Below are 19,386 nucleotides of genomic sequence, written 5' to 3'. Positions count from 1 at the left end.
CTGGCAAGCGGCGGCGTGCTTCGATCTTCTGATTCCAGGTCCGTCGGTGGGCCCGGAGGCCGAGGCCAGAAGCAGGCCAGGGCCCAGTCGGCCAGTCGGCCAAGCAAGAGCCAGAGACGAGGCCAGGCCGGGTGCGGGCAAGGACCCTTTGCCAGCCCGGCCGCCAGCGAGGCCACGCCAGCCAGGGCCACCGGATCCCACCCCCAACGGCCGGCAGCGGGGGCCGAGGCAGCAAGCAGGTCAGGCGGGCAGGCGGCAGGTGATGACCGGCAGGCCTGCCAGCTGCTGCTAGGGGTCCGGTGTGGGCCGCCGTCAGACCCCAGCCCTCGCAGCTCGCTTGGCGCTGGGGCAATTCGGAGATTTCCCGGCCGAGAGACTTTCGTGCGCACGACCCGCCTGCTGGGCTACCGCCGGTCCGTTGCTCGGCCAATTTTTTGCGAGCCCGTGGGCGGCCTTTGCTGTGCTTGGTTCTTCTCGAGCTCCGGCGCTGTACGCTCACCCCTCACTCCACTACTCTGCACCTTAGCTTGTCCGAGGATTGCCATCGCACCTCGCCATGCTCCATCTCGTCGTCCACCGTTGAACGAGCACAGAGGGTGTGCAGACACCATGCGAAGGGCGGCCTCGTCGAGCAGCGTCGCCAGGGCCAAGCGTCCGGCTTCGTCGTCGACGCATACGGCTCTGGCACCGTCGACATCCAGACTGCCCAGCGCCGACGTCAAAACCGCCGCTGTCGCACCATCCCTACCCTTCTCGACCCTATCATCCACCCACGTCTTCCCGGCATGGTCCGCCAGTGGACCTTGCTCCGATATTAGCACCGGGCACGCCTCGACAACCACCAGGTGCAAGCCTAGACGCTCATCTGCCTGCCTACCCTCGAGCAGATGTGGCACCGCCCTCGCCTCTTCATCCTCAACTGCATGGCCCTCACCCCCGGCTACATCCTCCGCCTCTTCAGCCTTGGCCTCGGCGCTCCCCGGCTCTCGCATGGCCTCCTCGCTCGCCCACTTCTTCGATCGCAATGCCCCCAAGACTCAGCCCCAGTCCCTCTTTCAGCACCCGCAGCGCTCGACCGACGCATACGCCCGCTTCCGCGGAGCCATCAGCGCTCGCAACGTGTCGGCGATAGCGTCGGCCTACCAGGAGCTCGTCGACGCCTTTCACGCCCACCGCCGCCACCTCGAGGATGTCGCCCGGCGTTGGCAGGTCAGGGCGCCCATCGGGCATTCCAGCCACGACTTCCGCATACGCAAGGCCGACCTCGTCACCGCCATCAGAACCGTCCTCTACGCTCCTCGCAGAAGCACCGGCATCCGGCGCCTTGGGCAGCACGAGGCGCAGCTCGCCAGGCGCATCCTCTACGGCATGCGCGACGTATTTGGCTTCCCCTTTGGCGCCTCAGACCTCCACCACCTTCTTTGGTCCTATTGCGACGAGTCGCCCGCCTCAAAGTCGTACGTCGATCCCGTCGAGGCGTTTCGAAGAATCCGCGCGCAGCATCCGACCTGGAAGACCAGCCCCGTCGACTGGAACCTCGTCCTCAAGGCCGTCTGCCGTCGCAAGGACCTCGACCGCGCCGAGCAGCTCGTCCGGAGCATGGAGGCGGAGTGCATCGGCCTCTCGGACCAGAACCGCAACACCCTCGCCTCGCTCTACTACTCGCTCGGCATGACGGACATGGCCGAAGAACAGCTGAGGCGGATCGGTGAGCTGGAAGCGATGCCAGTCCCGTCGCTCGTCGTGGCCCTCAATGGAAACTGCATGGCCATCCGCTCGTGCGACGACGACGGGCAGAGGCAGCAGTATGTCCATCTCGCGCAGCGCTACGCCGAGGCGCTACGAGGCAGGCTGCCCCCGCAAGGCCCTGGTGGCCCGGATCGACTCGCTTGGCTCGCCGTGCTCCGCCACGAGGCCATGGTCAGTGGGGCCGACGCTGCGGTCGAGACGGTACGGAGCTGGACTGCGCCGGACGCACTCAGCCCAAGGTTTACCGTGGCACTGCTCCAGCTGCACGAACGCGAGCTCGAAGAACTGCAGACGAGCGACGAGGCTCTGGCGCTGCTGCGGCGCATCGAGACGCTCGATTCATCCGGCGCGGCCCGCGCAGACCGTGGCTGCTTTTCGCTCCTCATCTCATCGCTCCTCGGCAGGCCGCCCAGAGCCAAGCGATGGACCAAGCCGTCCCGGTCGGGCGACGAATGGCAGCCAAGCGAGGCTCTGACCTTGAGGAACCCGCAGGGCAAGCTGCCGCCGAATCCGAACCAGATCCGCGAGGCGCAGCTGCTCTACGACCACGTCCTCGCCTCGGGCGTCGCACCGGACTCGACCATGGTCATGCCGCTCGTCCTGGCGTACTGCGATGCCTTCCTCCCTTCGCTACCGTCGGCCATGAAGCTGATGGATGATGTGCTGCGCCACGTCGCTCCCAGCGGCGGCAGCGACGACGGGCGCAAAGGGAAGGGGGCAGCGACCGAAGCGCCCGAGGCTGCGCTCGATACAGAGCTCTTCAACGCCCTGCTGCGGGGCTGCGCCAAGGTCAAGGACGTCGGCACGGCGCGCGTGCTGCTGCGCCAGATGGCGCTCCACGACGTGCGGATCGACGCAGAGAGCAAGCTGCAGGCGGCACGCGTGCTGATGCGCTGCAGCTCCTCGTGGAAAGAGGCGTTCGAGATGTACCGCCGCGTGGCCAAGCTCGGGGGCCGCCCGGACCAGGGCGACGTCGACGAGGACTACAGCGCGCAGGGCTACACGACGCTGCTCGACGACTTCCGCAAGCTGGAACTGCGCTCGGTCGAGGGCGAAGGCGAGGGCGGCGCTGTCGGCGCCGGTGGCAACGCACGAGGGGCGGCCAAGGGCTGCGCGCCGCCCGAGTACGTGCTGGCCATTGTCAACGATATGCGCGAGGCCGGCCACCATCCGAGCTGCGCCACGTACACGTCTCTGCTCGACTACTATGCCAAGGCGGTGCCCCCGTCGGCGGCGGGCGTCTACGCGACACACGAGCTGCTCAAGCTCGACGAGCGCGTCGAGCCAGACCTGCCGCTGATCAATGCGCTCATGAACGCCTACAACCGCATCGGCGAGCCTGGTCCCGTCGTCTCGATCTGGAACAGCCTCATGGCCAACCGGCAGGAAGTCGACGGCGCCACGCTCTCGGTCGTCCTGGATACCGCTGGGCGGTACGGCATGCTGCGCTTTGCGCGGCAGGCTCTGGCCGCCGTCAAGCGCCTCGAGGCGCAGCGGTGGCTCGACCGCCAGAGGCGCGCTTCCGCTTCGAGCGACGAGCTCGAGGGTGGTGTTGGCGGGGCACCGCTCGCGACGCGAAGGGCGCCGCCACTGCGCCGCCGACCCACGGCGATCAACAAGGGGGCGTGGGATGCGTGGATCGAGTGCCTCTGCCGCTGTGGTCGGCTCGAGGAGGCCGTGGAGCTCGTGTTTGGCAGCATGCCGAGGCAGTTGGTGCGCGACGCACGCGACGCCGGCATCGAGCTCGAGCACGCGCCCGACGACGAGCGCGAGCAAGACCTCTCGACGTCGGGTGCCGCTGCATCCTCTTCGTCGTCACCGGCATCATCACCGCAGCTCAGACCGATCCGGGACGCGTATGGCCGCATCGTCGGTCCGGACGACAAGACTCTGCGGGTACTGCTCAAGTTTGCCGCGGCCCAGCGCGATCGTCAGCGCGCCAAGGTGCATAGCCGCGCTGCGACGATCGCAGGCCTGTTCGGCGGCGGTGGTGGCGGTGGCGGTACGGCCGCAGGCGGTTCAGATCGCACGGGCACCACGGCGGTGGACGACAGGCAAGCGGAAATGACGGTCGAAGAGGAGAGGATGGGCGGATCCGCATGGCACGAGATCCGGGCGAGGGTGCGCGAGGAGATGCCGTGGTTGTGGGACCAGGTCAAGACTGCCGGGCTGCCCGGTGGATCGTAGCCACAACGCAGAGCCGAAGCTGTCGTCTGCCAGAGTGTTGTCGACATCTTGCTCGCACTGCAGCCCTGCCACCGACTCGACAGCAATCGTACAAGCATCACTTCTTTCCCCCCTGCTGCTGCTGTTGCTCGAGTTGAGAGGCCGAGATGCCCGTCTTTTCCAGGGCGATTCGGAGGTCGGCGGGGATGTCGCACTTTTTGAGCGAGCGGTAGTCGTACGACACGCAGTCCTGGTTCGAGACGGCGACGACGGCCTGCTGCTTGACGCTGTAGATGACGGCGCGCATGTTGAACCTGTCCTTCTGCAGCGGTAGCTCGGCGGCTTGGCCGACCAGCACCTGTGCGCAGCACAGTAAGGGAGAGGAGGCGAGGGGTGGGTGAATGGCGGACCGGAGGATCAGTGAGGACAGTGTGGGGGAAGACTTACGACGTCGGGGTACCTGCGGGGGGAAGGGGGAGGAGGAGAGGAGACGAGGATCACGATGAGGACTAGCGGGTCAGCCTGACGCCATCGACCAAGCCTCTTGGCCCTTCCACGTTCTTGCCGTCGGCGACGGGCGCAACTCACGTCACAGGGCGGATATACTTGACGTCGATCTTTGCGAGGATGATGCTCTTGCCCTTGCCGCGGATGATGTCCTCCTTGCGCTCCCTGGTGAAGCCCTCGCTGACCTTTTCGACAAAGAACATGCGCGAGCTCTCCAGCCAACGCACGTAGTTGACGTTGTTGACATGACCGAAGGCATCGTGGTCGCCCCAGACAACGCGCTGCTCCCAGATGGTGGACTCGTCGAAGCCCTGCGAGGTGAGCTTGGAGATGGACGAGGCGATCTTGGACGCGGGGAAGAGCTGGGACGAGGCGGGGCGCGCATCGTCGTTGGATTTCAGGGCGGTGGACGTGGTGCTGAATGCGCGGCACGTGCCCAGCGGTGCTGGGACGAGAAGCGGCGGCAGGGCGGTGCGCAGGAGAGGCACGGTACGTCGTAGAGTCGCCATGTTGGGTCGGGTGGATGGAGAAGGGATGGTGGTGGACCAGAGGGAGGATGGGGCGACTCTGCCAGAGTCGAGGTGGAGCGAAGATCTGGCAAGGAAGACGTGGCCCGAGCGTCTGCGTCTGCGCGGCCGGCTTCCAAAGTGGCCCGACTGCCGAGCCCGAGCGCACGGCGGCGGTCCACGGCGGATCAAAGCGTGTACCCTGCACACCCATCACCACCACCACCCGCCCGCTGAGCCGTCTTCGCCTCTCCTTCTGTCTCTCTGTCTCTCTGTCTCTCTCTCTCTACCTCTCTGCGGCCGGTCTGATCGAGGGTTTGGCCGCGCATGCGCTCGCCTCGTAGGCCGGCGTGGCGTGGAAGGTGGTCAAGGGCGATCAGGTGCGCCGCAGCACGCAACGTGCCTCATCGACTCGACTGGTCTACCCTTCGCTGCGTACTTCCCCAGTCCGGACAGCTAGCCGTGGACGTGCACCCTTGCTGGGATCTGGCAGGCTGCAGAGCGATTCCGATCCAACAGGGTAACTGACGAGTTGATCAGACCGGAGCCCGGCACATTCGACGAGATACAGACGGCAGCAGCGAGTGGTCGATGTCGGCAGAACAGCACGGCGGATTCGTCTTGCAAGGAGGCGGGATTGGACGCACAATGCGGCGAGACCGGCGAAGAGTTTGTCGAGGATTTCTGCGTGGAAGACGTGCACAGGTATGCACTGTGACCAGTCCTCCGATACATGCCCGCCGAACCGGCCTTTGCGGCGGCCTTGGCAACGGCACATACGACGACGACGGCCGCGGGGTTGAAGGATGAGCTGAGTTCCGGCGCGGAAGGATGATGCTCGACGAATCCGGGACGATCTACCGCCTCGCCTCCTTCCACCGCGGATTGCGACTGTCTCTGTTTGAAGGCATCACCACACGCCCTCACGGTACTGAACTGACCCACAAGAAGGGCACCGCAAAGGCCGCTGGACCGAGCAGCGAGGAGGGGTTGCAGATTGGGATTACATCCTGCGTCGAGGCAGGTACAAATAGGGACAAGTCCGATGGCGGCGACACAGTGACAAGGCGGGCTGGTCGGAGAGGGGGAGGGAGCCGCGAGTGAATCGGAAAGGGGCGAGAGCGACAAAGGGTTCGTCAAGGGTCGTGCGGGCGTATGGATCATTACAAGGTCGTGGATGCAGGCGGTGCGGCATCGGAGAGGGTCGAGAGTCGCGGGCGAGAAGCAAATGGCGGCCCACCAAAAGAGTCATAAGATGGGTCGTCGAAGGAGAAGGAAAAGATGGAATAAAATGTCCAAGGGTGATGGTTTTCGACGAGTGCAAGGCGTGGCCCGAAGAATAAAGGGTGGGGCCTGGCCTCGGTCGTGCTGCTGCGGATGCGGGCCTGCTCTCTAGAGGTGGTAGAGGTGCTTGTCGCTGGTGGCGACGGCGTAGTAGTGCTCGATGCGCTTCATGAAGCGCCAGCAGAGGAAGTAGGCGTAGACCTGTAGCCCAAAGTCGACGAGGAGGGAGAGGACAAAGGCGATGTAGAGGCTGTGGAAGCCGGCCGAGCAGAAACCCGAGGGCATGGTGGCGGTGCTGGTGGTGCCCTCCTGGGGCGTGCCCCACGCCTGGCCGCCGTTGTTGCACTCCCAGATGATCTTGGACTGCTGCCGGTCCAGCTGGAAGATCATGAGGCCGGCGCGGACGGCGACGACGATGAGGATGAAAGGCCAGAGGAAGAAGCAGAGTCGGGTGAACATGTACGACGAGTTGCTGAGGCCGATGATGTTGATGACGCAGATGGCCATGACGGCCATGCCGATGCCTCCGTAGATCTGCCACTCGGGGTAGTTGAAGAAGAGGAACTGTCCGTACTGGAAGAGGATGATGGAGCCGGCCAGGTTGTAGACCTGCAGCGGCGGCGCAGGGAGGGATAGAAGAGAGGACAGCGAGGCAGATCAAGGAGCGTGGGCGGTGCGAGTGTCAGTACGGAGGCGTGACGGAAGGGCACGGCGAGCTTGGAGGCAGGGCGGCGCGCGCTCAGCGGTCCAGACCGCAAAGGGGTACGCACCGCGATCAAGACGTCCCAGGCGATAGCGCCGTGCTTGAGCGGGAAGATGAGGAGGCAATTGTCGCACCACATGTCGGCGAGCTATATGCGTTGGGCAGCGGACGCCAGGGAGGACCAAGGGGGAGCTGTGCGCGGGTCGCTGGCGAGGCCAAGCTGGAGGATGTCGAGGTGGCTGAAGGCGGTGGGGTGTATGGGCGGCCAAGTGACGGGCTGTCGCTGAGGATGGGGATGGAGCAGCAGACAAGGAGGGCGTGGAGCGGAGCAGAGTGTTGGTGTCGTTGTGTATGTCGTGAGATGGAGGGGTTGGAGTTTCGTCAGGGAGGGGGGGCGTCAAGAGCGTCAAGGCGAGGGGAGAGGAGGAGGAGAGGGGAGTAAGGTTTGAGGATGGCGGTAGGGAGGGGAGGCGAGGTGGAGCGGGCGGCGATGAAGAGAGGGGGCGGGATGCCAAAGCAAGCGTGGATGGAATCAAGCATCGAAGCGCAAAGGGGGGCGGCGCAGCACACACCACCGGCACCGCCGTGGGGAAAAAAGTAGTTGTCGTCAGGTAGCCGTCGTCCTGACTCCTCTTGATTCTCCTGGGCAGCAGCAGCAGCCAGCGCTAAGCAAGCACGCCGAGGATTACGACGGCGACGACGAGCAGTTCTGTAGTCAGAGTGGGCGCCAAAGCCCGCTGGTGGCCAAGCGTGGATCGAGGCGTAGCGCGGTCTGGCGTCGAGCGCGGTTGGCGAGGTCGGCCTGCCACGACGTACGAGCCCGTCGTCGGCTGTTCGTCGGCTGCCAGACTCACACACTGCCTGCAACTCTTCTGCCTGTTGGCAGACAAACGAGAGATGGACGGGCGCCATCGAGCTGTGCGCTGCCAACGAGAGGGCACGGCGGCGCAGGCAGGCAGGCCATCGCAGGCCGGCAGGGCCCCGAGGTCGAGGTCGAGGCGGTGGTCGGGGTCGAGGCGGTGTGGTGTTTAGGGGCTCGTTTTCATGCAGGCCCACGGCGGGCTGCATCAACGCAGGCCACCTGCAGCCCTGGGCCTGCCTCGCCCAATTGGGCAGGCGAGGACAATCAGGGACCCTTGCCCGATTGTGCACCATCGGGGTTGGAGGATCACAGCTGCCATCGGGGGCAATTTGTCGACACGCCCAACGCGACGAGAGCCACAGCGGCAGGCCAGTCAGAGCCCAGACCAACACGCTCGCGCCCGCCGCCCGCCCGCCCGCCTCTTTTTCTTCCAACGCAGGCCTGGCCTGGCCAAGGCGAGCGGGCGTGCGTGGGCGGCCCCCTGCCTCCGTCACCCGCGCTCCTCCACCGCTCGAGGCCACGCCAGGCCCCGCTCACGCCCCGCTCACGCCACGCCACGCCACGCCTCGCCACCCAACACCCACTGCTGAGCCCCTGCCCCTGCCCCGTCCCTCATCCAAGCCTCTATAGCTTCCTCTTGTCCTTGAACTCGCTCGACTCGACTCGTGCCCACGCTCATCTCGACGGCAACGACGACACCTCTGCATTGCTACCGCTTGGTCGACCAAGCACGCTTCCACTCGCTTCGCCCCCGCACACTTCATCGCGCCTCGGCGCCAGGCAGAGCAGCGGCCACCCTTCTTGACCCTCTGAAGCGCAGCGCAGGCATCCTCCAAGCATGAGCTCCGCACTTGCTCCTGCGCAGCGCCTCTGACACCAGTCCCCCGTCTCAGAGTCGGGAAACGTCCACGGGCCTGCCGGATTGCGTCCAGCTCCGACCCTCTTGCTGCGCACGTCGCAACCGCGCAAAGCCTCAAACCTACAATCTCGCCCGCCCAATCGGCCCAAACACCTCGCACGAGGCCAGAAGCGCAGCCATGTCCATCCTGGGAAAGAGGGTCTCCGACTCGGGCGCAGAGGCCCACGCCTCCGCCGCCTCAAAGGTAGGTAGAGTGACCAGCCTCTCCGCATACAAGATGTGGCAGCCCCGCAACCCGAGGAAAACCCACCCAGCTCAGCCCTGACCACTCCTCTCGCCCATTGATCCCTTCCTCTCTGCTCTATCGCAGAGAGCTCGCTCCTCCCACGTCCCCACGGCCGCTTACAGCGGCGACGACGACGACGGCCAGCAGGCGCACGAAGACGAGGCAGGCGAGGAGCGGCTCGATCTCCTCTCGCAGCTCACCGCTGACGCGTCGCAGCGCGGTGGACGATCTGCCAGCGCCATCGTCGCCGAGAGAGGCAACGACAGAGACGTCCAGATCGCCCTGGCCGCCCTCGCACGCGCCGAACAGGAGCCACAGACCGCCGACGAGGAACAGGAACGGCTCGATATGGAGGCCTTTGAGAGGGAAGATCAGGAGGCGCACAGCATGGTGAGCCTCGCCGTGCCGTAGCGCTCGACTCCAGCCGCCTCTCCCCATGACGACCATCCCGTGGCTGACCCGTTGCCGCATGCTCTCCATCTTCTCCCACGTTCCTGCCCTCCCCCCGCCCCGGACAGAGCGAACTCAAGGCCGGCGCCATCGAGCGCGTCGAGCTAACCAACTTCATGTGCCACGAAAACTTTGCCATCGACCTCGGTCCGCGGCTCAACATCGTCATTGGCCAAAACGGCAGCGGAAAGAGCGCTATCCTCACCGCCATGACCATCGCCCTCGGCGCCAAGGCCAGCTCCACCAACCGCGCCTCGAACCTCCGCACCCTCGTCAAGCACGGCAGCGCCCAGGCCACTGTCCGCATCACTCTCTCCAACGCGGGCGACGAGGCCTTCAAGCCTCACCTGTACGGCAACAGGATCATCATCGAGCGCCGCATCAAGGCCGAAGGACCCGCCACCTGGAAGCTCCAGGACCGCTCCGGCAAGACGGTCGAGACCACCAGCGCCGAGCTCCACGCCATCTGCGACCAGTTCAGCCTGCAGATGGACAACCCGATCAACGTGCTGACCCAGGACAATGCCCGCCAGTTCCTCGGCACCAACGACCCCAAGAAGCTCTACACCCTGTACTTTGACGGCACGCAGCTCAGCACGCTGTCCAAGGAGGTCGAGATCATCAAGGTCAACCTGACCAAGATGGCGACGCAGCTGGCGCAGCAGGCGCGCGCCCGCGACCGCCTCAAGGACAACCTCAAGGAGGCCGAGCGCCAGTGGGATCGCGTCCAGGCGGCGCGCGGCTACCAAACCAAGATCGACGACCTGAAAAACGAGATGGCGTGGGCCCTCGTCGCCGAGAGCAAGGAGAGCCTCGAGCAGGCCATGATCAAGATCGACAAGGCCCGCGAGGACCGCGACAAGTACGCCTCGGCGCTCAGCAAGACGGAAGAGGAGCTGGACCAGGTGGGCGACCAGATCACCTCGCTCGAGGCCGAGGAGCAGCAGCGCGCCGAGAAGCAGGCTCCGCTGCTGCAGGAGGGCAAGGAGCTCAAGCAGAGGATCGCCGCCAAGCGGATGGAGCAGGAGGCCGAGAGGCAAAAGGAAAAGGAGCTGGCGCGGCAGCAAAGGTTCCTGCGCGGCGAGATCGACGAGCTGCAGGCCAAGATCGACGTCGAGGCCGATAAGCTCAACATCGACGGACGCAGGCGCCGCGACGTGCTCGAGGAGAGGCAGCTCGAGCTGAAGGACAGGCTCAAAGAGATCGAGGATGAGCGGGTGCGCGTGCAACGCGAGGCCGATGAGCTCGAAAAACAGCGAGTGAACGTCCACGGCCCTCTGAGGCGCGCCGAGGCCGACCGCGACCAGATGCGCCAGAGGTTCGAGATGTTCGACGGCCACCTCCGCAGCCTGCAGGGCAACCAGCACGAGAGCGTGATCGCGTTCGGAGGCGTCAACGTGCCCAAGCTGCTCCAGCAGATCGACAGGGACCGCAACTGGCGGGTCAAGCCGGTCGGTCCGCTCGGCAGGCACCTCAAGGTCAAGGACATGAAGTGGGCTCCTGTCCTCGAGAGCGTCATCGGCAACACGCTCAACGCCTTCTTCGTCACCTGCCACCAGGACCGATCGCGGCTGGAGCGCTACATTCGGCAGCTGAGCCTCCACAAGACCATGGTGCTCACGGGCAGCGACGAGCTGTTCGACTTTTCGCAGGGCGAGCCGAGCCCAGAGGTACTGACGATCCTGCGCGTGCTCGAGTTTGACAACGAGGTCGTCAAGCGCCAGCTCGTCACCCAGGTCCGCATCGAGCGTTCGGCGCTGGTCGAGACCCGCCGCGACGGAGACCAGCTGATGCGACGCCGGCCCCACAATGTCCAGAACTGCTACAGCGGCGACCTCTACCAGATCCGCGGAGGAGACGTGGGCAGTGCCTCGATCGCGCTCAACAAGTACGACGGCGTGCCGCGCTTCTCGCAGAGCCAAAAGGACCAGATTGCGAGGGTGCAGCACGACCGCAAAGAGGCCGAGGCGCAGCTGCTGCGCGCCTTGGAGGAGCTCGAGAAGCTCGTCGCGGAACGCAGCAAGCTCGACCGGCAGATCGACGAAATGCGCAAAAAGGTGCTGCCGGGACTGAACCGCCAGGCCGACATGCACCGGCGCGACATCGAGCGCATCGATGCCGAGCTCGCCGAGGCCGAGTCGGTCAACCTCCGCGCCTTTACCGAGTCCAAGCAGGAGAGCGAGCGTGCGATGGCGGACAACGTGGACCTCTTCAAGGCGGTCCAGGCGAGCAAGCAGGCCATCGAGGACGAGCTGCGCGCGCTCGAGGAGCAGCTCGAAGGCATCCGATCCAAGCTCGAGGGCTTCAAGCGGGCCACCAGCACGCTGAGCGAGCGGATGCTCAAGGCGACTGAGCGGCGCGTCAAGCTGGTCAACAACCAAGACTACTTTCGCAAAAAGGTCGAGGCGGCCGAGGCCAAGCTCGAGGAGGCCAAGGCCGAAGAGGCCGAGAGGGCGAGCGAGCTCGACGCCATCGTCGCCGAGGCCCAGCAGCTGAGCGAAGAGGTCGAGACGGACCGCAGCGCCGACGAGATCAGCCGCGAGATTGACGCGACGCGCGAGATGCAGCGCCGGTCGAGCCGCGAGGCGGGCATCAGCCTGGAGCAGGCGCAGCGCGAGCTCGAGGAGGCCAAGGAGAGGCGCGACAAGGGCGAGGAGCAGTACCGGCTCATGACTTCGCTCCACGCCATCCTGCAGCGCGCCAGCCTCAAGCGGTGGGACAAGATCAACGAGTTTAAGCGCTCGACGGCGAGCCGGACCAAGCACCTCTTCACCAAGCACCTCCAGAAGCGCGGCTACTCTGGCTCGCTCCACTTTGACCACGGCGCCAAGACGCTCGGCATGAGCATCCGCACAAACGACCGCGGGCGCGGCAGCAAGATGGGCGACCCCAAGGCGCTGTCGGGCGGCGAAAAGTCGTACACGACGACGTCGCTGCTCCTGTCGCTGTGGCAGGCCATCAAGAGCCCGATCCGGTGCCTCGATGAGTTTGACGTCTTTATGGACACGTTCAACCGCAAGATTGCCCTCGACCTCCTCATGGGCGAGACGATGGCGTACCGCAACGTCCAGTACGTCCTCATCACGCCCCTCGAGCTGCCGGGCAACGTCAACGTCGACCAGGACGGCGTGATGGTGCACAAGCTCGCCGAACCCGAGCGAGGTGAGTCGATGCCGTCCGTGGCCCCCGATGCGGCTGGCATGGGGACAGGCACGTGGACACGCGCCTACATGGACGGGCACAATGGGCCTTGGTAGATGGCAGGGTGGCGTGGCGATGTCACTAATTTTGCAATTCTCTCCCGCCCCTCTGCACAGGCCAAAACGTCTTGATGGGCTGAGCGCGAACGGCGAAACGACTGACCTCCGCTCGTAGCCTCTTTTTTGCCCTGCTCCCGCACGCCCTGCTGTCCGCTGCGCCCTCCCTTCGCCCTCTGCTGCTGCCGCCAGATCATTCCGCCTTTGTCCCGCCTGTACTCTACCGCCCTGCCTCTTGTACTTTTCCCTCTCTCTGCGTCTGCCAGCATCGCTTGCTCCCCCGCTCCCGCCCCCGGCTCCTTTGTCCTCTCATCCCACGTCATGGTTCCAATGTTCACGCAGCAACAGCAGCAGCAGCAGCAATAAGAGCAGCGGCAAAAGACAGCGACTTGACATTGACATCTCCCGCGTCGTCCGACGCTCACTCGCTCCCTTGCTCGCCGGGCTGGGCTATTCCGCGCCAGCCCGTCGGCGAGAGGCTAAGAACCGGTGAGTTTGACAGTCTTGAGTTTGACGAGGTTGGTGAGGAGGTCGTTTGCGGGCGTTTCGACGCCGTAGCCGCGGCCGAGGGCGGATACGTAGCCGTTGATGTAGTCGATTTCCGTCGAGCCGCGGCGCGCCTTGACGTCGGCGTGCATCGAGGACCAGTTGTTGGCCGTGGTGCGGATGGCGCGCTGCACGTCGTTGTACAGCGAGCGCGCCGTCAGACTCGGATCCAGCGCCGGTCGTCCGTCCTCCCCAATCCGCATCAGTAGATCCGCAGTCGAGAGCGAAGAGGCAGGTGGAAGTCGACTCTTCACTGCCACCTGCCCCCGCTCCTCCCCCTGCACCGCCGTCGTCGACGTCGCTGCTTTTGTCGCAGCACTGCCACTGCTACCGGAACGCTTGCGATTCTTCCCACCTCTCGATCCCCTCCTTCGCTGATGACGGGCCAGATGGTCGCGCACCTGCGCCTCGAGGACGGCCGAGATCTCGACGCACACCGACCACATGGCGTCCATGGCCGACTCGTTGGCGTACAGGTCGCCGTTCTTGCAGTCGGCCAGCGCCGTCAGCGGGTTGATGCACGCGTTGATGGCCAGCTTCCGCAGCGCCTTGAGCTGGTACTCGCGCACCGGGATCCACTGCACGTTGAGCGGCAGCGCCAGCAGCGAAGAGACGGTATGCCGCAGCGTCCGCAGGCTCGCCACGTCGGGGATGCCGCCGACGTCGAGCAGCGGTTGTAGTGGTGCTGCTGCGGTCGAGTCCGTTGTTGATGCTGTCGCCGTCGCCGTCGTCGTGTCCGCTGCCGTCTGCCCCGGTATCCCCCTCGATGCCACTGCCGACGACGAGGCTTGTTCGGACCGCGCCTCCTCCTCGGCCGCCGCTGCAAACTTGTCCCACCCGGTCCCCGCCGTCTTGCGTAATGGCGGAAGATCCTGCCCCTCGGTCGCCGCCGCTGCTGCTGCTGCGATGGAGCGCTGCGCCATCTCGGCCTCGAGCTCCATCTCTAACCCCTGTGCACCGCCGCGCGGGCTGGGCACGACGCTAAAGTGGAGCTCGCCGATGCCAGCGTGGACGACGTTGAGGGGCGCCTTTTTCCACACGCCGTGGGTGGTGGTGGCGAGGACAAAGTTTGGCCGCGTTTCCGGGTCCGGGAAGCAGCGGTCGAGGAGGGTGTCCATGACGCCCATGCCGTTCTGGATGAGGACGACGGTGCTCCAGGGGTGGATGCGGGGCAGCAGCGGGCGGAGCGCGGCGAGGGTGGCGTCGCACTTTGTGGTGATGACGAGGCAGTCGATGGGCGAGTGGAGCGGGTCATGGTAGCGCCCCTCGATCGACGAGATGAGGGACACGCCGCCGTCGCCGTCCGGGATGGGTGCATCGTAGGTCGTGGAGGCGGCGCTGGGCCCCGAGGCGCGCGAGATCTGGAACTGAGCGGGCCTGCGGTGGCGGTCGTCTGTGCGCACGAGCGACGAGACGACGTCGGAGGCGGCGCTCGACCTTTCGACGACGAAGCCCGACTCTACGCCGCGGACGCCCGCACGATCGACGAGGATCGAGTTGTGGGCGCGGCGGTCAATCTGCTTTGCAAAGAGGCGCTGGCGGACGTGGAGGGTGACTGAGGTGTCTGTCGGGTTGGGCAGAAAGGGGCTGACGTGGGGCGGGATGTGTGATACGAGCGCCCTGTTGGCGGCCGCGCTGTTGCCATCGGAGTCGCCGCCGTTTGGGTCGAGGTTGGAGAGGAGGAGGTTCTTGCGTGCCTGCGCCCGGGACAAGGGCTGGAGGTGGGCGCGTTGTGCGCGTATCGAGCGCTTGAGGTGGAACCCGACGAGGGAGCCGATGGAGCCTACGCCGAGCAGGTGGAACCGCATGGCGGGCGGGGCGGGGCGCAGCCAGGGCGAGCGTGACCGTATGGGCGCGGATCTGGGTTCGAGGATGGAGGGGGGGCGCGGGCGCGCCGTGGTGATGTGATGTGAACTGCCCACGAGGCGATGTGCGAGGGGGCCGAGGGACGTGCTAGGCTTTGGTGTTGGGTGCTTGCTACGGTTGCAACATGGTGGTTGGTGGTGGTGGTGGTGGTGGTGGTGGCGGGCAGCCCTGTTGGCCAGGCTCTTAGTCAAAGACCCTTGGTGCGGGGCTTCCTGGCTGGTTGCCTCTGAGTCTGCCTCTTCGTGTGTGTGGCCGCCGCGTCTGACGGCTCACCAAAGAGTCAAAAGAAACCGAATCTGGATGTGGAGCAGGCCAGCAACAAAGTTTAGAGTGTGAAGCGGAACGGCGAGTTGGCGGGCAGCGATTGGTCCTCGGAGCCGAACCAACGCGACCCCTCCGCTCAGTCAAGGCGTGGCCAGGCCACCCTCCACAAGGGGCTCGTTGCCTTCTCGCTCGCCACCAATACCACCACCGCCATCACCACCACCACCATCACCTCCTCGTCCTCGTCCTCGTCCTCGTCCTCATCCTCCTCCTCCTTCCTCCCCTCGTCGTGCGGGTCACCTTTCGCAGGGAGAACGGGGGTCCACCTCGTCCACCCCCGCCACCATGGACGACGAGCAAAACGCCGCTTCCCAGCTCGGCGGCCTCGCCCTCGGCAACGTCCTCCGCGACCTCGGCATCGACACGCAACACCCGTCCGACCTGCACCGCCTCGGCATCGCCTCCGCAAACACCGTACTCAAGAGCGAGGAAATCTACGACCACCGCTTCTTTGACGACGACGAAGAAGACAATGACCAGTACGGCGACGCACGCAACGCCCACGACCGCGCCTCGACGCGCCCGCTGGGCACCAGCAACCGCGCCAATGGCGGCGCAAAGGACTGGGAGCGCGAGGTCGACGACGAGATGCGCAGGGAGCTCGCCCAGGAGAGAGACTCGGAGGAGAGGGCCGCACTCGACAGGTACTACAGGCAGGGAATGGCACAGCTGGAAAAGCCCACCACTCGCCTGCGCGGCGAAGACGACGACTTTGACGATGACGACGACGGCGACGGCGACGTCCAGCGCGGCCAGGACCACCAGGGAGATGACGACGACGCCGACGACGTCCCGCTCTCACGCCAACAGCAGCAACAACCAGGGCGGGGTCCCACCTTTGACACTGGCTCCGTCAAGATCAAGTCAGAGATCGACGACGACAGCGCCACCTCACTCTTCTCGCTCCCAACCCCAACCAACAGCACGCCAGCAGCCGGCATCGTATTGCCCACCGGCGCAAAGTCGCCGCAGCCGCGCACCCCTCCCCCGCAACAACCACCGACCCGCGCTCCGCTCATCGACATCGACGAGGTTCGCCGCCTCTTTCCCGACTTTGACCCAGACAGGGTCCTCAACTTCACCGACCTCTTCGCCACCCGCCCCGCCAAAAAGCGCAAGCTGGCTGCGAAACCAGCCCAGTTCCATCTGCAGCCTGACGATGAGCTGCCTGTGCCCCAGAGCACGCGCGAGCTGCTGCTGCTGCGCACCACCCGCAGCACTCCCCAAGAGCCGCCCCTGGTCTCACAGCTGACCAACGACCTTGTCAATGCCGCCCGTGCGCCCGGAGACGAGGCAGACTCTGACGAGGGCGGCATCGAAATCATCTCGACCGCGGGGGTTGCATCGGCAGCAAAAAGTGCGGCAGCACGGCGCAGCAGACCCAAGCTGGCGATGGTCGAGCTCGACGACTGGGAGGAGCGGATCGCCTGGGGCAACGCCGAGCGAGTGCCAGAGGACCAGCAGCAGCAGCTGCTACCCTCGGCAGACGGCGACGAGGCTCTTTCATATGACTCGGCCTCGGTCGAAGCGCTCGAAGACGGTCCGCTGATGCCCAGCATCGACAAGCCCTTCAGCCACGAACTGGCCGGAGGTGGCTGGCTGCGCGGCATCATCTGGGACGGCAGCTGCTCCTTTGAAGCCTTTGACCAGCTCGTGCTGGACATGAACGACCCGCAGATGATGCTCGAGGAGGACACGGGCCCAAAGGCAAAGCACACGTCCCTCTTCCGGGCGGATGCGCCCTCTCAGACGGCCGTCGAGCAGCGCGGTGCCGCCGCCGGGTCGAGGCCCACGGCCGAGATGGACCCCTTCAACCTCTCCAACGACCGCTTCTACGAGCAGGCGCGCGAGCACCGGCAGCGCGTCCGCCAAACGCTCGGCAAGCTCGTCGTCCAGCACGCCTGGCCCGCCACCAAGCTGCAGCTGCCCTGGTACAAGACCAAGCTGACCAAGGCCGAGGCTCGCTCGTTTCACCGGCCGGCGATGCAGTTCCCGACCAACATGCCGCTCACGTTTTCAAAGACGCGGTCCTCGAAGAAGAAAAAGGACGGCAGCGGCAACGCCAAGAAGGCCAAGGACCCCAACGAGGTGCTGCGCACCACGCGCGACCTGACGCTCAAGGACACGGGCCCGTACGTGCTCTACGAGTATTCGGAAGAGTACCCGCCGCTGCTCTCCAACCTCGGCATGGGCAGCTTGCTGGTCAACTACTACCGCAAAAAGTCGCCCCAGGACGAGCACATCCCCAAGCTCGACATTGGCGAGCCCTACGTGCTCGACGTGGCCGACGAGTCGCCCTTTATGAAGTTTGGCAACATCGAGGCGGGAAAGGTGCAGCCGACGCTCTACAACAACCTGGTGCGGGCGCCCCTCTTCCGGCACAAGCCTGCCCACACCGACTTCCTCCTGATCCGCAGCACGACCAAGAACGAGATCCGCTACTACCTGCGCGAGATCAAGAACCTGTTCGTCGTGGGCCAGACCTACCCCATCCAGCCCATTCCCGGTCCGCACGCCCGCCTGGTGACCAACAACATCAAGTACCGCCTGCAGATGATAGCGTACAAGCTGATCCAGAAGAGCTACCGGCAGCGCATCAAGATCCACCGCCTGATGCGCTACTTCCCGGACCAGAACGAGCTGCAGATGCGCCAACGTCTCAAGGTGAGTCGACGAACGCGCCGGCGAGATGCGCCCGACTCGCTTACGGCGTCACGTTCCACTGCTGATCCAATCCCGCCCCGCTGGCGTCTGCTTCCTCTCTTCGGAACGGGTCTCGTCTCTTCGATCGCGCCCAACAGGAGTTTATGGAGTACAACCGCAAGGCGGGCGACGTCAACCAGGGCTTCTGGAAGCTCAAGCCGCACATTGTGGTGCCCGACGAGCAGGAGCTGTTCAAGCTGCTGCCACCGGAGCACATCGCGCTGGCCGAGAGCATGCAGGTCGGACAGCGACACCTGCTCGACGCCGGCTACACCAAGTCGGCCGAAGGCGCCGACGAGGACGGCGACGAGAGCAAGATGGACATCGAGCAGCTGCTGGCGCCCTGGATCACGAGCAAGAACTTTATCAACGCCACCCAGGGCAAGGCGATGCTCAAGCTGCACGGGCCCGGCGACCCGACGGGCCGCGGCGAGGCGTTCAGCTTCATCCGGGTGTCGATGAAGGAGATCTTCCTTCGGGCGGGCGAGGATGCCGACGAGCGGATGGCGCAGGCCGAGGCCGAGGCCAAGTCCAAGTCCGGGCACAAGTACAGCGTGGCCGAGCAGCAGGCAGTGTACCGGAGCGAGGTGGACCGGATCTGGAACGCCCAGTGCCGTTCGCTGTCGAACCCGGTGCCGCCGGAGCTGACGCCCGAAGACGAGAAGGGCCCCTTTTTGGGCGGCGGTGCCAGGGGCCACGGACGCGCCCAGTCCCGTGCCGACTCGATCCGGCGCGATCGGAGCCCGAGCCGGGTGAGCACGCCCGGACCCGGCGGCGAAGGTCAGGACGGCGGCGAGGGGTCTCGGGTGCTGTGCATCCGACGGCTGGTCAACGGCAAGTGGCAAAAGGAGATTGTGCGCGACGCGGCCGTGATCAACGCGTACGTGACGCAGCGCAAGAAGATTGAGGACGAGATGATTGCCACCGAGGACCTGGTGCCCACGGGGGACGATGCCATCGACGCGAGCCGGATGAAGCGGCTGCAAGAGGAGCTGGCGCAGCGCAAGAAGAACCAGGAGCGGCGCATCCAGCGCAAGAATGCCAAGGCGGCGGCCGAGGGGCTGGCGATCCCGGGCGGGTACAAGAAGCTGCTCAACAAGACCGACACCAAGCGCCGGTGCGGGCGGTGCGGCGAGGTGGGCCACATGTCGACCAACACTTCGTGCCCCATGTACCCAAAGGACGGCTCGGGCGGCAAGAACGGCGCGGGCGGCGGCTCGGCGAGCGGGCCGGGGACGCCGGCGGGCGGCGGAGGGCGACCGGGTCTGCCGCACCTCGGGACGGGCAGTGGCTTCTTTGGACCGGGAGTCGGCATGGG

At 65.6% G+C, this 19,386-nt stretch overlaps 6 protein-coding genes across 6 annotated transcripts in view; 3 read left to right on the top strand and 3 right to left on the bottom strand.

Moving 5' to 3' along the window:
- Positions 1–609: 609 nt before the first annotated feature.
- PFL1_03433 (uncharacterized protein) lies at positions 610–3,936 on the top strand (the record flags this gene model as incomplete). The annotated part of the gene is made up of 2 exons (XM_007880950.1): positions 610–796; positions 962–3,936. The coding sequence occupies 2 exons, from the start codon at positions 610–612 to the stop codon at positions 3,934–3,936; spliced, it is 3,162 nt and encodes a 1,053-aa protein (XP_007879141.1).
- Positions 3,937–4,033: 97 nt separating this feature from the next.
- PFL1_03432 (uncharacterized protein) lies at positions 4,034–4,931 on the bottom strand (the record flags this gene model as incomplete). The annotated part of the gene is made up of 3 exons (XM_007880949.1): positions 4,034–4,273; positions 4,363–4,375; positions 4,504–4,931. The coding sequence occupies 3 exons, from the start codon at positions 4,929–4,931 to the stop codon at positions 4,034–4,036; spliced, it is 681 nt and encodes a 226-aa protein (XP_007879140.1).
- A 1,389-nt stretch (positions 4,932–6,320) lies between these two features.
- On the bottom strand, positions 6,321–7,054 carry PFL1_03431 (uncharacterized protein; the record flags this gene model as incomplete). The annotated part of the gene is made up of 2 exons (XM_007880948.1): positions 6,321–6,821; positions 6,983–7,054. 2 exons carry the CDS (start codon positions 7,052–7,054, stop codon positions 6,321–6,323), a joined length of 573 nt encoding a protein of 190 aa, XP_007879139.1.
- A 1,760-nt stretch (positions 7,055–8,814) lies between these two features.
- Positions 8,815–12,712, top strand: PFL1_03430 (uncharacterized protein; the record flags this gene model as incomplete). The annotated part of the gene is made up of 4 exons (XM_007880947.1): positions 8,815–8,880; positions 9,007–9,312; positions 9,441–12,534; positions 12,690–12,712. The coding sequence occupies 4 exons, from the start codon at positions 8,815–8,817 to the stop codon at positions 12,710–12,712; spliced, it is 3,489 nt and encodes a 1,162-aa protein (XP_007879138.1).
- Positions 12,713–13,108: 396 nt separating this feature from the next.
- Positions 13,109–14,983, bottom strand: PFL1_03429 (uncharacterized protein; the record flags this gene model as incomplete). The annotated part of the gene is made up of 1 exon (XM_007880946.1): positions 13,109–14,983. The coding sequence occupies one exon, from the start codon at positions 14,981–14,983 to the stop codon at positions 13,109–13,111; it is 1,875 nt and encodes a 624-aa protein (XP_007879137.1).
- A 667-nt stretch (positions 14,984–15,650) lies between these two features.
- The window catches only part of PFL1_06867 (uncharacterized protein), a gene marked incomplete at both ends in the record, with an annotated part of 4,129 nt that continues 393 nt past the window's right edge, over positions 15,651–19,386 (top strand). Inside the window, 2 exons of the mRNA XM_007881029.1 lie at positions 15,651–18,029; positions 18,167–19,375. Coding sequence (XP_007879220.1) covers positions 15,651–18,029; positions 18,167–19,375 — 3,588 coding nt within the window. The remainder of the gene's footprint in view (positions 18,030–18,166; positions 19,376–19,386) is intronic.

The sequence above is a fragment of the Pseudozyma flocculosa genome (genome assembly GCF_000417875.1).
Source record: "Pseudozyma flocculosa PF-1 unplaced genomic scaffold scaffold00010, whole genome shotgun sequence".
NCBI classification, from domain to species: domain Eukaryota; kingdom Fungi; phylum Basidiomycota; class Ustilaginomycetes; order Ustilaginales; family Ustilaginaceae; genus Pseudozyma; species Pseudozyma flocculosa.
The sequence above is the reverse complement of the archived record's forward strand: the minus strand, read 5'-3'. Positions and strand labels throughout refer to the sequence as shown.